We start from the raw sequence: 12643 nt of genomic DNA, 5'->3' as shown, positions 1-12643 counted from the left end.
TTTACAATAGAAATAATTCCTACTGACAAGAATGTGATTGCAGATTACTTATCAAGACAAAAGTACACAAACAAATGAAGAAGAAACTACACAAGACCTATTTTCAATACTTACTACACTATCACTACAAATGACGGAAGTAGAAAAGAGGTTGCAGATTATAGAAGCAAAAAACCTAAGCCAGCAGCATGGCTCAAAACATGCGGAACTAAGCCAGCAGCATGGCTCAAAACATGCGGACCTAGGAGGTGACGTTGGGAAACACCTAAAAACCCAAAACCTACAAACTAACACTATTTTACATACAGCTGCAGGTACATCAACATCAGCAATAAGAAAAGGAAAACATACAAATACAAATATGAACGCCATGTTCAACAAGCCATATACCCCAAAATCCCAAAATCCTTTGACACCATCACCACAAACAACTAGCTATAGAGAAAGCTTAAACCAGGAAAAACAAACCTACGATTATATTACCAACAGCTATATACAAAATATCCACAAGATTCAAACCTTTTTAAACCTAAATCCGAGATCAAAAACAATCCAAAACCCAAAAACAGACTATATAACACAACCATTACAAGGATACAACCGACTGATTGCCCAACCAGGGACGAATGCAAATTTAGTTAAAACATGTTACAATTACGGACTATTAAGTACAGTGTACACACAAACCGGACAAGAAATAGCTACAATACCAGAGCTATATAGTGCCTTTACTACCTACAAGAGAATCACCAAAGGAGACCTATTTTATATAAAATTTTATGTAGCACCAGCAGAGATACTCTATAACGAGATAAAACCAATAATCCAAGTTATTAAATTAGGACTAACTAGAGAAATGATTATCCCAGAAAATGTACAAATACAACCAGAAATACCCAAACCTGATATACCAGCATTCTACTCAAACAAAAGAATTATAGGACTATCAACCATTCTAAGTGAACTAGTCAACAATTATGTAGAAGAAAAACCTATTTGGGGATACCAATCCCGAGAACACACGATGATCTACACCCATTCAAAAAACCTAAGGGAAAACGACATGGAAGAGATACGGAGATGGATTAAAACATTAATCCAACCAGAAGAAGCACCCATTACAAGAGCAATTAGAGGAGAATTTATTTCTCAAAACTTAATGACAAGATACTGCAAACAAATTAGTCCAATCTACTCAGAGCACATATGTTCGAAATGTCAAGGAGAGAAAAACATAGTTCCAGAAATCAAATTTGAAGAAGAAGAAAACTAAAAAGATACGCAACAAAATATCAAGAAAGAGACAAAGGAATCTTACAACAAAAGCTACAAGACAAAAACAAAAGGACAGCTAGCAGGATCGGCAGGACCCAAGAAGAAGCAGAAAATGACATAAAGAAAAAAGCTATGTAATTATTAAAGCAACTTTTGACTTTATGTAAATTATTTTCCGTCTTTTAGTTTTTAAGTTGTTGTTGTGAGTCCCACTTTATCACTACCACTGTCAGTGGAAAAACTGTTGGGAACGCGTCTTTTACTTTAATTTTAGACCGTCCAAGTGTAAAGTTAGGAGGACGATGTTTGGATTAGTTTCCGTTATAAATAGACAGCCCTTAAGGCTTAGAGGGACACACCTTACCTTACCCCTTTCACATCCTTCTGAAAAAACTCTCTTGTAACCTCTCTTGTAAAAATCTATTCAGTGAAATAAATTAACATCTTTAATCTATGGAGCAATCCAAACCTATGAAAGAAGAAATCCCCGATATACAGTATCAAGTAAGTTTTTTTTAAAATATGTATAGCTAAATACATATATTCCTGAAATCTCTAGATTATCATAATTGTTATCATGTTATAACTGTTATTTAGAATAATTTTAGTAAGTTTGCCATGAATAATTATGCTGAGAGTAGTTTAAGCCCAGACTATGCCATCCTAAGGGTGAAACCAGTAAGGCAGAAGGCCGTGGTAGGGAAGTAACCAGAGTTGAGGCGCTGTTAGGGTAAAACGATTGAAGCAAAAAATCATGGTAGTGACTAAAAGAATTGTTCTTAATAACTTGTTATAGGATGACGATAAACATGATAAACGAAGAGATTAAAGGAATATTTTTAGCCAAAACATCAAACAAAAATGGATCATCCTTACATCTTAGATAACACTGATGAATATAAAATAACCATTTTACACATACTTAGATCACTAAATAATGATATCAAAAATATAATATTTGACAAATTACTTATGAACGAAATACTAGAACTAATGACCCAACAATGGTATGATTTAGCAGAATTATCTGACTTAGAAGAAGAGAATACAATAAGCCTATCTGAATTTGATATACTTACAGAGGATATATATTCAGACTAGATGAACCTAACAGAAACCCGAAAAATAATAGAATTACAAGAACATAGATTACATCAAAATATGCAATTATATCAAGAATCTAAAGATCTAATCTTTTTAGAACATATAAGAGATAATATAAAACAATTAAAAGAACTACATAATAAGGATAAACTAGAAAAACTAAATATAAACAAATTAATAACATTCTTCCAACTCCAAAAAATTAATATAAACGAATATATAGAAACAGGAGAAATAGAATATGTAGAATATATAACAAATTGTAAAATAGAAATATCAAAATTAGAATCTATAATAAGAGAATATTATGATTAAGCATGATAAATCAAGAATATTTATCATACTGGATAGAAATTACGGAAAAAATAGAAGCTTTAGAACAACAACTAAAATTAACAATCAATACTTACTTAATAACAAAGGATATAGACCTTCTGATAAATATACAACAAGACATAACGGAAATATTAAAAATAAAACCGTTACAAACAGAATATTACAATAAAATATTTACAATATAAAAATAGTCATAAATACAACAAATCCACTAAAGACTAAACAAAAATATAATCTGAACCACTTTTAAAGAATGATAGAAAAATACAGAATAACTACTTACATGACAAAAAGAATGCTAGAAAAATATAAAATACTAGTCCTATATTTTATCAAAGAATTAAAACCTACTGACATAAAAATAGATATTTGGGAAAAAATACTTAAATACGAAAAAGAAGTAGAATAGCTACAATACCAGAGCTATATAGTGCCTTTACTACCTACAAGAGAATCACCAAAGGAGACCTATTTTATATAAAATTTTATGTAGCACCAGCAGAGATACTCTATAACGAGATAAAACCAATAATCCAAGTTATTAAATTAGGACTAACTAGAGAAATGATTATCCCAGAAAATGTACAAATACAACCAGAAATACCCAAACCTGATATACCAGCATTCTACTCAAACAAAAGAATTATAGGACTATCAACCATTCTAAGTGAACTAGTCAACAATTATGTAGAAGAAAAACCTATTTGGGGATACCAATCCCGAGAACACACGATGATCTACACCCATTCAAAAAACCTAAGGGAAAACGACATGGAAGAGATACGGAGATGGATTAAAACATTAATCCAACCAGAAGAAGCACCCATTACAAGAGCAATTAGAGGAGAATTTATTTCTCAAAACTTAATGACAAGATACTGCAAACAAATTAGTCCAATCTACTCAGAGCACATATGTTCGAAATGTCAAGGAGAGAAAAACATAGTTCCAGAAATCAAATTTGAAGAAGAAGAAAACTAAAAAGATACGCAACAAAATATCAAGAAAGAGACAAAGGAATCTTACAACAAAAGCTACAAGACAAAAACAAAAGGACAGCTAGCAGGATCGGCAGGACCCAAGAAGAAGCAGAAAATGACATAAAGAAAAAAGCTATGTAATTATTAAAGCAACTTTTGACTTTATGTAAATTATTTTCCGTCTTTTAGTTTTTAAGTTGTTGTTGTGAGTCCCACTTTATCACTACCACTGTCAGTGGAAAAACTGTTGGGAACGCGTCTTTTACTTTAATTTTAGACCGTCCAAGTGTAAAGTTAGGAGGACGATGTTTGGATTAGTTTCCGTTATAAATAGACAGCCCTTAAGGCTTAGAGGGACACACCTTACCTTACCCCTTTCACATCCTTCTGAAAAAACTCTCTTGTAACCTCTCTTGTAAAAATCTATTCAGTGAAATAAATTAACATCTTTAATCTATGGAGCAATCCAAACCTATGAAAGAAGAAATCCCCGATATACAGTATCAAGTAAGTTTTTTTTAAAATATGTATAGCTAAATACATATATTCCTGAAATCTCTAGATTATCATAATTGTTATCATGTTATAACTGTTATTTAGAATAATTTTAGTAAGTTTGCCATGAATAATTATGCTGAGAGTAGTTTAAGCCCAGACTATGCCATCCTAAGGGTGAAACCAGTAAGGCAGAAGGCCGTGGTAGGGAAGTAACCAGAGTTGAGGCGCTGTTAGGGTAAAACGATTGAAGCAAAAAATCATGGTAGTGACTAAAAGAATTGTTCTTAATAACTTGTTATAGGATGACGATAAACATGATAAACGAAGAGATTAAAGGAATATTTTTAGCCAAAACATCAAACAAAAATGGATCATCCTTACATCTTAGATAACACTGATGAATATAAAATAACCATTTTACACATACTTAGATCACTAAATAATGATATCAAAAATATAATATTTGACAAATTACTTATGAACGAAATACTAGAACTAATGACCCAACAATGGTATGATTTAGCAGAATTATCTGACTTAGAAGAAGAGAATACAATAAGCCTATCTGAATTTGATATACTTACAGAGGATATATATTCAGACTAGATGAACCTAACAGAAACCCGAAAAATAATAGAATTACAAGAACATAGATTACATCAAAATATGCAATTATATCAAGAATCTAAAGATCTAATCTTTTTAGAACATATAAGAGATAATATAAAACAATTAAAAGAACTACATAATAAGGATAAACTAGAAAAACTAAATATAAACAAATTAATAACATTCTTCCAACTCCAAAAAATTAATATAAACGAATATATAGAAACAGGAGAAATAGAATATGTAGAATATATAACAAATTGTAAAATAGAAATATCAAAATTAGAATCTATAATAAGAGAATATTATGATTAAGCATGATAAATCAAGAATATTTATCATACTGGATAGAAATTACGGAAAAAATAGAAGCTTTAGAACAACAACTAAAATTAACAATCAATACTTACTTAATAACAAAGGATATAGACCTTCTGATAAATATACAACAAGACATAACGGAAATATTAAAAATAAAACCGTTACAAACAGAATATTACAATAAAATATTTACAATATAAAAATAGTCATAAATACAACAAATCCACTAAAGACTAAACAAAAATATAATCTGAACCACTTTTAAAGAATGATAGAAAAATACAGAATAACTACTTACATGACAAAAAGAATGCTAGAAAAATATAAAATACTAGTCCTATATTTTATCAAAGAATTAAAACCTACTGACATAAAAATAGATATTTGGGAAAAAATACTTAAATACGAAAAAGAAGTAGAAGACCCACAAAATACATACGATTTGGTAGAAGAATATTCAGACTTATGAAGATTTATGAACAAAAGCTAATCGGAGCTAAATCCGACCCACAAACCCCCCAAAATGGTATCAGAGCTAACCATTTTATTCCTAAGGTAATCCTGGGCTGGGATACCAATCCCGAGAACACACGATGATCTACACCCATTCAAAAAACCTAAGGGAAAACGACATGGAAGAGATACGGAGATGGATTAAAACATTAATCCAACCAGAAGAAGCACCCATTACAAGAGCAATTAGAGGAGAATTTATTTCTCAAAACTTAATGACAAGATACTGCAAATAAATTAGTCCAATCTACTCAGAGCACATATGTTCGAAATGTCAAGGAGAGAAAAACATAGTTCCAGAAATCAAATTTGAAGAAGAAGAAAACTAAAAAGATACGCAACAAAATATCAAGAAAGAGACAAAGGAATCTTACAACAAAAGCTACAAGACAAAAACAAAAGGACAGCTAGCAGGATCGGCAGGACCCAAGAAGAAGCAGAAAATGACATAAAGAAAAAAGCTATGTAATTATTAAAGCAACTTTTGACTTTATGTAAATTATTTTCCGTCTTTTAGTTTTTAAGTTGTTGTTGTGAGTCCCACTTTATCACTACCACTGTCAGTGGAAAAACTGTTGGGAACGCGTCTTTTACTTTAATTTTAGACCGTCCAAGTGTAAAGTTAGGAGGACGATGTTTGGATTAGTTTCCGTTATAAATAGACAGCCCTTAAGGCTTAGAGGGACACACCTTACCTTACCCCTTTCACATCCTTCTGAAAAAACTCTCTTGTAACCTCTCTTGTAAAAATCTATTCAGTGAAATAAATTAACATCTTTAATCTATGGAGCAATCCAAACCTATGAAAGAAGAAATCCCCGATATACAGTATCAAGTAAGTTTTTTTTTAAAATATGTATAGCTAAATACATATATTCCTGAAATCTCTAGATTATCATAATTGTTATCATGTTATAACTGTTATTTAGAATAATTTTAGTAAGTTTGCCATGAATAATTATGCTGAGAGTAGTTTAAGCCCAGACTATGCCATCCTAAGGGTGAAACCAGTAAGGCAGAAGGCCGTGGTAGGGAAGTAACCAGAGTTGAGGCGCTGTTAGGGTAAAACGATTGAAGCAAAAAATCATGGTAGTGACTAAAAGAATTGTTCTTAATAACTTGTTATAGGATGACGATAAACATGATAAACGAAGAGATTAAAGGAATATTTTTAGCCAAAACATCAAACAAAAATGGATCATCCTTACATCTTAGATAACACTGATGAATATAAAATAACCATTTTACACATACTTAGATCACTAAATAATGATATCAAAAATATAATATTTGACAAATTACTTATGAACGAAATACTAGAACTAATGACCCAACAATGGTATGATTTAGCAGAATTATCTGACTTAGAAGAAGAGAATACAATAAGCCTATCTGAATTTGATATACTTACAGAGGATATATATTCAGACTAGATGAACCTAACAGAAACCCGAAAAATAATAGAATTACAAGAACATAGATTACATCAAAATATGCAATTATATCAAGAATCTAAAGATCTAATCTTTTTAGAACATATAAGAGATAATATAAAACAATTAAAAGAACTACATAATAAGGATAAACTAGAAAAACTAAATATAAACAAATTAATAACATTCTTCCAACTCCAAAAAATTAATATAAATGAATATATAGAAACAGGAGAAATAGAATATGTAGAATATATAACAAATTGTAAAATAGAAATATCAAAATTAGAATCTATAATAAGAGAATATTATGATTAAGCATGATAAATCAAGAATATTTATCATACTGGATAGAAATTACGGAAAAAATAGAAGCTTTAGAACAACAACTAAAATTAACAATCAATACTTACTTAATAACAAAGGATATAGACCTTCTGATAAATATACAACAAGACATAACGGAAATATTAAAAATAAAACCGTTACAAACAGAATATTACAATAAAATATTTACAATATAAAAATAGTCATAAATACAACAAATCCACTAAAGACTAAACAAAAATATAATCTGAACCACTTTTAAAGAATGATAGAAAAATACAGAATAACTACTTACATGACAAAAAGAATGCTAGAAAAATATAAAATACTAGTCCTATATTTTATCAAAGAATTAAAACCTACTGACATAAAAATAGATATTTGGGAAAAAATACTTAAATACGAAAAAGAAGTAGAAGACCCACAAAATACATACGATTTGGTAGAAGAATATTCAGACTTATGAAGATTTATGAACAAAAGCTAATCGGAGCTAAATCCGACCCACAAACCCCCCAAAATGGTAAATTAACAGCTTTTACAGTACCACAAGGATTTTATGAATGGAACGTTTTACCATTTGGATATAAAAATGCACCAGGAAGATACCAACATTTTATGGATAGCTATTTTAATCAATTAGAAAACTGTATAATCTACATAGACGATATACTACTATACTCAAGGACACAAGATCAACATATAAAATTATTAGAAAAATTCATACATATAATAGAATCCTCAGGAATTAGCCTTAGTAAAAATAAGGCAGAAATACTTAAAAATCAGGTGGAATTCTTAGGAATTCAAATAGATAAAAATGGAATTAAAATGCAAACACATATAGTACAAAAAATAATAAATTTAAATGAAACCCTAGATACAAAAAAGAAATTACAATCATTCTTAGGATTAGTTAACCAAGTTAGAGAATATATACCTAAATTGGCAGAAAATTTAAAACCTTTACAGAAAAAATTAAAGAAAGATATAGAATATCACTTTGATGAAAAAGACAAAACATATATACAAAAAATAAAAGATATGTGTAAAAAATTACCAAAACTATATTTTCCAGATGAAAATAGAGAATTTATATATATAGTAGAGACAGACTCAAGTAACCATAGTTATGGAGGAGTACTTAAATACAAATATAAGGATGAAAAAATAGAACATCACTGTAGATATTATTCAGGATCATTTACGGAACCACAGTTAAAATGGGAAATAAATAGAAAAGAATTATTAGCTTTATATAAGTGTTTATTATCGTTTGAACCATATATAGTATATAACAAATTTATTGTTAGAACAGATAACACACAAGTTAAATGGTGGATAACCAAAAAGGTACAAGACTCAGTTACAACGAAAGAAATACGAAGACTCGTATTAAATATACTAAATTTCACATTTACAATAGAAATAATTCCTACTGACAAGAATGTGATTGCAGATTACTTATCAAGACAAAAGTACACAAACAAATGAAGAAGAAACTACACAAGACCTATTTTCAATACTTACTACACTATCACTACAAATGACGGAAGTAGAAAAGAGGTTGCAGATTATAGAAGCAAAAAACCTAAGCCAGCAGCATGGCTCAAAACATGCGGAACTAAGCCAGCAGCATGGCTCAAAACATGCGGACCTAGGAGGTGACGTTGGGAAACACCTAAAAACCCAAAACCTACAAACTAACACTATTTTACATACAGCTGCAGGTACATCAACATCAGCAATAAGAAAAGGAAAACATACAAATACAAATATGAACGCCATGTTCAACAAGCCATATACCCCAAAATCCCAAAATCCTTTGACACCATCACCACAAACAACTAGCTATAGAGAAAGCTTAAACCAGGAAAAACAAACCTACGATTATATTACCAACAGCTATATACAAAATATCCACAAGATTCAAACCTTTTTAAACCTAAATCCGAGATCAAAAACAATCCAAAACCCAAAAACAGACTATATAACACAACCATTACAAGGATACAACCGACTGATTGCCCAACCAGGGACGAATGCAAATTTAGTTAAAACATGTTACAATTACGGACTATTAAGTACAGTGTACACACAAACCGGACAAGAAATAGCTACAATACCAGAGCTATATAGTGCCTTTACTACCTACAAGAGAATCACCAAAGGAGACCTATTTTATATAAAATTTTATGTAGCACCAGCAGAGATACTCTATAACGAGATAAAACCAATAATCCAAGTTATTAAATTAGGACTAACTAGAGAAATGATTATCCCAGAAAATGTACAAATACAACCAGAAATACCCAAACCTGATATACCAGCATTCTACTCAAACAAAAGAATTATAGGACTATCAACCATTCTAAGTGAACTAGTCAACAATTATGTAGAAGAAAAACCTATTTGGGGATACCAATCCCGAGAACACACGATGATCTACACCCATTCAAAAAACCTAGGATGGCATAGTCTGGGCTTAAACTACTCTCAGCATAATTATTCATGGCAAACTTACTAAAATTATTCTAAATAACAGTTATAACATGATAACAATTATGATAATCTAGAGATTTCAGGAATATATGTATTTAGCTATACATATTTTAAAAAAAAAACTTACTTGATACTGTATATCGGGGATTTCTTCTTTCATAGGTTTGGATTGCTCCATAGATTAAAGATGTTAATTTATTTCACTGAATAGATTTTTACAAGAGAGGTTACAAGAGAGTTTTTTCAGAAGGATGTGAAAGGGGTAAGGTAAGGTGTGTCCCTCTAAGCCTTAAGGGCTGTCTATTTATAACGGAAACTAATCCAAACATCGTCCTCCTAACTTTACACTTGGACGGTCTAAAATTAAAGTAAAAGACGCGTTCCCAACAGTTTTTCCACTGACAGTGGTAGTGATAAAGTGGGACTCACAACAACAACTTAAAAACTAAAAGACGGAAAATAATTTACATAAAGTCAAAAGTTGCTTTAATAATTACATAGCTTTTTTCTTTATGTCATTTTCTGCTTCTTCTTGGGTCCTGCCGATCCTGCTAGCTGTCCTTTTGTTTTTGTCTTGTAGCTTTTGTTGTAAGATTCCTTTGTCTCTTTCTTGATATTTTGTTGCGTATCTTTTTAGTTTTCTTCTTCTTCAAATTTGATTTCTGGAACTATGTTTTTCTCTCCTTGACATTTCGAACATATGTGCTCTGAGTAGATTGGACTAATTTGTTTGCAGTATCTTGTCATTAAGTTTTGAGAAATAAATTCTCCTCTAATAGCTCTTGTAATGGGTGCTTCTTCTGGTTAGTTTAAGCCCAGACTATGCCATCCTAAGGGTGAAACCAGTAAGGCAGAAGGCCGTGGTAGGGAAGTAACCAGAGTTGAGGCGCTGTTAGGGTAAAACGATTGAAGCAAAAAATCATGGTAGTGACTAAAAGAATTGTTCTTAATAACTTGTTATAGGATGACGATAAACATGATAAACGAAGAGATTAAAGGAATATTTTTAGCCAAAACATCAAACAAAAATGGATCATCCTTACATCTTAGATAACACTGATGAATATAAAATAACCATTTTACACATACTTAGATCACTAAATAATGATATCAAAAATATAATATTTGACAAATTACTTATGAACGAAATACTAGAACTAATGACCCAACAATGGTATGATTTAGCAGAATTATCTGACTTAGAAGAAGAGAATACAATAAGCCTATCTGAATTTGATATACTTACAGAGGATATATATTCAGACTAGATGAACCTAACAGAAACCCGAAAAATAATAGAATTACAAGAACATAGATTACATCAAAATATGCAATTATATCAAGAATCTAAAGATCTAATCTTTTTAGAACATATAAGAGATAATATAAAACAATTAAAAGAACTACATAATAAGGATAAACTAGAAAAACTAAATATAAACAAATTAATAACATTCTTCCAACTCCAAAAAATTAATATAAACGAATATATAGAAACAGGAGAAATAGAATATGTAGAATATATAACAAATTGTAAAATAGAAATATCAAAATTAGAATCTATAATAAGAGAATATTATGATTAAGCATGATAAATCAAGAATATTTATCATACTGGATAGAAATTACGGAAAAAATAGAAGCTTTAGAACAACAACTAAAATTAACAATCAATACTTACTTAATAACAAAGGATATAGACCTTCTGATAAATATACAACAAGACATAACGGAAATATTAAAAATAAAACCGTTACAAACAGAATATTACAATAAAATATTTACAATATAAAAATAGTCATAAATACAACAAATCCACTAAAGACTAAACAAAAATATAATCTGAACCACTTTTAAAGAATGATAGAAAAATACAGAATAACTACTTACATGACAAAAAGAATGCTAGAAAAATATAAAATACTAGTCCTATATTTTATCAAAGAATTAAAACCTACTGACATAAAAATAGATATTTGGGAAAAAATACTTAAATACGAAAAAGAAGTAGAAGACCCACAAAATACATACGATTTGGTAGAAGAATATTCAGACTTATGAAGATTTATGAACAAAAGCTAATCGGAGCTAAATCCGACCCACAAACCCCCCAAAATGGTATCAGAGCCATAACAAATAAATATAATATACCAATTATAATTGATAAAAATAATAAAAAATTAACAAGTAAAAATCCTAAAAAAGAAAAGAAAACAATAACAAAATTACAGGAATTATATAAAGAATATAAAACCACGAAAAAGGACAAATTAATAAACAAAATGTCAAAACTAGAATATAAGTATATCTTACAACTTAAGATTAAACATAAAATATGAATAAAGAAGAATTTTCTTCTAATTTTAGGTGATAAAATCCTGATTTACAATCGAATTTACTGAAGTAATTATATCCTTGTACTTGCCTTATTTTTAATATTTTATTTGGTATCGGGTAATTATATGTTTTTGTTTTTGCATTTAAATTCCTATAATCTATTACCATTCTACTTTTACCTCTTTTTTGCTCATTATGTTTATTTACTATAAATGCTGGGCTATTATGTTTACTATTACTTTCCTGTATATAATTATTTTTTAATAGTTCTTTTATATGCATTTTGAATTCTTCTAGATCATTAAAATTATATTTTAATGGTTTCTGTGTTATTATACTATTTTCATCTATTAATTCTATTTTTACTTTCGTTTTATGTTTATCCCATCCTTGAAGGGGATTTTCATT

General features: G+C 29.7%; 2 protein-coding genes across 2 annotated transcripts; both read left to right on the top strand.

Moving 5' to 3' along the window:
• Nucleotides 1–130: 130 nt before the first annotated feature.
• On the top strand, nucleotides 131–1273 carry LOC138895080 (uncharacterized). Its single transcript, XM_070179811.1, has one exon. It carries the CDS (start codon nucleotides 131–133, stop codon nucleotides 1271–1273), a length of 1143 nt encoding a protein of 380 aa, XP_070035912.1.
• Nucleotides 1274–8942: 7669 nt separating this feature from the next.
• On the top strand, nucleotides 8943–9923 carry LOC138895079 (uncharacterized). Its single transcript, XM_070179810.1, has one exon. It carries the CDS (start codon nucleotides 8943–8945, stop codon nucleotides 9921–9923), a length of 981 nt encoding a protein of 326 aa, XP_070035911.1.
• The last annotated feature ends 2720 nt before the right edge of the window (nucleotides 9924–12643 follow it).

The sequence above is a fragment of the Nicotiana tomentosiformis genome, chromosome 7 (assembly GCF_000390325.3).
Source record: "Nicotiana tomentosiformis chromosome 7, ASM39032v3, whole genome shotgun sequence".
Taxonomy (NCBI): domain Eukaryota; kingdom Viridiplantae; phylum Streptophyta; class Magnoliopsida; order Solanales; family Solanaceae; genus Nicotiana; species Nicotiana tomentosiformis.
The sequence above is the reverse complement of the archived record's forward strand: the minus strand, read 5'-3'. Positions and strand labels throughout refer to the sequence as shown.

Excerpts from the sequence above, each read along its gene's own strand:
- LOC138895080 (XM_070179811.1), top strand. The coding sequence starts at position 131 with ATGACGGAAGTAGAAAAGAGGTTGCAGATTATAGAAGCAAAAAACCTA.
- LOC138895079 (XM_070179810.1), top strand. The coding sequence starts at position 8,943 with ATGACGGAAGTAGAAAAGAGGTTGCAGATTATAGAAGCAAAAAACCTA.